General features: G+C 41.9%; 1 protein-coding gene across 1 annotated transcript in view; it reads right to left on the reverse strand.

Moving 5' to 3' along the window:
- Positions 1-263: 263 nt before the first annotated feature.
- Positions 264-3,932, reverse strand: part of clstn3 (calsyntenin 3) — a 26,457-nt gene continuing 22,788 nt past the window's right edge. The window contains exons 14-18 of the mRNA XM_013910524.1: positions 2,279-2,505; positions 1,987-2,148; positions 1,368-1,513; positions 447-582; positions 264-271 (exon numbers count right to left, since the gene is read on the reverse strand). Coding sequence (XP_013765978.1) covers positions 264-271; positions 447-582; positions 1,368-1,513; positions 1,987-2,148; positions 2,279-2,505 — 679 coding nt within the window. The remainder of the gene's footprint in view (positions 272-446; positions 583-1,367; positions 1,514-1,986; positions 2,149-2,278; positions 2,506-3,932) is intronic.

Genomic DNA, 3,932 nt, shown 5'->3' on the forward strand with positions numbered 1-3,932 from the left:
GTGAAAGGGTGCCAAATTTGCACCCAGGCCAGATGTTTGACACCGGATTAGGTTACACATTATATCTGTAACCAAATCCAAAGGCTCTTTCATCATATAGATTAAATCCTGGTGATTACATTCAGAGGTCTGCGTGTTTGGACAGACTTTCAAAAACTACTGCAGTATTTTATCACCAGTGTGATTTAGTGTCTGTGACTTTAATTAAGGTAGGAAGTGTTTTTGCCATTGTTTTTTATTAAATTGTAACATCTTTGTAGATCTTAGTCACCTTTAAAAGAAATATTGGAAAAAGCACCCACTGGGCTGTTTTTAAGTCCAATTTATATTTACTTTAGTTTTAATTACTTATATGTTTTGGTATTCAACATTATTTTATCTTTCATGCTGAAAGACTTTAAGACATCTGAAAAAGGTGCTATTAAAAAACCCCCCAGAAATGTCACCTGAGTTGCGATGTGGATTAGGTAGGGTGTGTCCACTCAACTCTCCAGCATGGTGGGACGGATGGAGGAACTGCTGCTGGGAAGCGAGCAGGTGGGATGGGTGGTACAGACTGTCCAAAGAGTGGAGGAAGTTCACCTACAGGGAATTAAAAACAGAGAAGAAGAAAGAATGACTTCACTGGCTGTGTGGTTAAACTGCGTTGCTCCCTCACAACATCTCCAATTGCAGTTATCATTGGAAGATACACTCGGGTGTTGTTAGCTACACCTGATAAACTGCTTGTTAAATAAAATATGTATTCAGCCAATCACGTGGCAGCAACTCATTTGGGTACGCAAACATGCTCAAGACGACCTGCTGAAGTTCAAACTGAGCATCAAAATAGGGAAGAAAGATGAAGTGATTTTGAATTTGTCATGGATGTTGGTGCCCAACAGACGAGTATTACAAAAACTGTTGATCTGCTGGAGTTTTCCTACACAACCATAAGTGTCAGTTCTCTGGGAGAAAATGCCTCGTTGATACTAGAAGTCAGTGGAGAATGGTCAGCAGTAACTCCTTATCCACAGTTTTCATTTGATATCAGAGCTACTGGGACACGTCCACCCGGAAGGAAAAAACAGTAATGTTGTCCTTTGCCATCCAGCCATCTGGCACCAAATTGTGAGCACACGTCTCCTAATGCTGCCTTACAGGCAAAATCATGCAAGTCCCTGCTTCTCCACAGCAAATATGGCTGTTGGTGGTGGCTCATTTAAACTGTAAGAATGTAGGTCTAACCTGAATTACAACGGTGTGTGCATGTAATGATACAGACAAGATTTTTATGTCATTTCAGATGTTACGTGACCATCAGTCTTTGGCATTGTCATCTCTGACAGCGACAAAGACTAATGTGACTGGCTGATGGTTATCTTCACCTCCAGAGTCAGCTCGTTGCTGGTGTATCTGCCATTCATCTCAGAACAGGACAGGCGGAATCGTCTCTCAAAGCGAGCTGAGCCTTTAGCCAGTCGGTAGCGGACAGAGCGAAGGACGTCCTCATACACAGAGATAGATTCAGCACCTGTGGAGGTGCAAAACACAAACAAAGGAAAAAGGACAGCACAGAAATAAAGACAAGAAGTCAATGCAGAGACAAAGGAGAAATAACAGGAGGAGATTAAAAAGGAGTGACTGATTAGTCGCTCTCTCTTATCAGATGGTTAGCTTTTGTTTTAAACTTCATGGCAACCTAATATATTAATTATAATGAGGGGTTTTTATTATAAGGATTGGCACCAATCAAGACTTAGCAATATTTGAATCACAATGCTATGACATGTTTTCCTTTCCTGTGACATAAACCAAGTTATACCAATAAGAAGGTTAAGTTTGAACTGTGAAATGCTAATATGAGGAACATTAAAACAGAGACATGGGAACAACTAAATTCAAATTATCTAATAAATTATGGTTTTATGGCCCTAAGTCTGCCTAACTTTTCATACCTAATCAAAGCAGGTCTGGTTAAAAACAGAGGTGTATGCACAGCTGTACCTGTGATGGCAATATAAGCAGTAGTATTGATGATTTCTAGTCCTCTCTCTCGCACAACATCCATGTCTACCAGAAGCTCCTCTCTCTCTGGATTTAGCTCCTCCCCCAGTGGTTGGACCTCACAGCCATCCAAAGTGTGAGCGACAGCATCGGACATCAGAGCTAGCAGACAATGTTGGAGGTCAAACTCAAATAATGACACAATTAACGCTTTTCAGACAGAAATGTGTGCAGACTACAGAATCTGCTGTTAAATCTCCTTAAATCAGACTAGAGACGACGGGTGACTCACCTCCACCTTCCATCCCTTGTGCAGCTGTGTTGACAGCATGAGACAGGGAACAGACGATCCGGAGTTCGGGGAAGAGAGGGACGCCGCGGGGACCTTCGAACTCAGGAGCTGGACGGGCCAGATGCGGCCCAACCCCAGACAGAGAGATCTGAGGAGCGTCAGGCTGAAGAACCACCAAGTATCCTTCGAGCTGCTTCAGGGACAGGCAGCTCTCCTCGTTGAAACATCTGTCAGGAAGTCAGAAGGGTAAGAGGGAGGTAATGTCGTTGGTGTATGCTAAATAAACTTCCACTGCTTTGGTCCAGACTCAAATATCTCTGCAGGTAGTGGCCTGGTTTACAGAGGATGAATCTTAAGTTTTATGATATCTTCTCACATTTTGTGTCACCATGTGGCAGATATTTTGTATTTCAGTGAGATTTGATTCACACATTCCTGCCCATCATCCTCACAGGTCACTGGTTTTGGAGTACTCCCTGGATAACACTGTCAGACTGACAATCAACACTTTTAAAAAAAATATCTAAACAGATGCATCAGATCCAGATATATTTTTGTTTTTTTATTCCACAATTTCTTTCAGCGCTACATAACACAATGCCTACATTACCCACAAGGCACCTTGACTGCCAATAGTTCAGGTGGAGAGTCAAGGTTCCTTTACTGACATTAAACCTCCATCAGTTATTAAGTGTGCCTCGTTTTTTTCTAGAAGTCTTCAGGCTGTTGAACATTCAGTGAAGAGGCTGTGATTCAAATTTGTGTGTAACATGACTTTGCTTCTTTTTAGTTAAATTAAATCATGCAGAGATGCAGCTGAGAATTTTCAGTCCACTAACATCAGTAATTACAAAGGTCTCAGTCACAAAGGCTGAGAGGCCGGTTGGCAACCCCTCGAAACCACCATTTGCAGGGGAAAAATGTGCACTGATGGCACAACAACTTTTACTTTGAAGCTGAACATGCTCTGTTCTTGGTTTGTGTCACACTGTCAAGTTTCAGTGGTGCTTGTGAGTTTTTACAGACAAGTTGGCATTGTTCACACGATTGTGACTATCTGCTAGTGACCAAAGACCTCAAAAGGAGGTTTTTAGCTCATCACCCTCTTTGAAGTAGAAACAACCATAAACCAGCTGGGAAATACAGACTTTTGCCTATGATCTATGGTTGCCAGAGGGTAAACGACCATCCCTCTAGACCTGTGCGACTGAGGCCTACCTCATGTCAAAATGATGTAGTTTATTCCCTAATGTTGCAGTCACTGTAGGAGAAACAGTGACTGGAGACTGCAGCATGGCCAAAACTATTGTGAATGTGTACATCGAACTCTCGCTGGCACTGAAATAGTTTCTTTGAAGATGGGGAACAGATCTGTGACCACGTGCAGTCAGTTGCTGTATTCAAAGAAACTTTGGTGCGTCCAAATTGCAACAAACCAGCAATAAGACAGAGTGAGTCTGCCATGAATTCTCAACTGGATGTGATCTGAAATGTAATCTTTTTGTAATATAATATTCATATCTTGCCAAATCATAACAGTTGCCTCAAGATAAAGGCCTTACAGTAATACACAGAAAACACCAACAATGAGGAAGCACTTGGTGACAGGGGGAAGGACAAACTCTCTTTTAATAGGAAATCTGCAATTGAAATA

The sequence above is a fragment of the Pundamilia nyererei genome, unplaced genomic scaffold, assembly GCF_000239375.1.
Source record: "Pundamilia nyererei isolate P.nyererei 1_Seehausen unplaced genomic scaffold, PunNye1.0 scaffold00045, whole genome shotgun sequence".
In the NCBI taxonomy this organism is placed as follows: Eukaryota; Metazoa; Chordata; class Actinopteri; order Cichliformes; family Cichlidae; genus Pundamilia; species Pundamilia nyererei.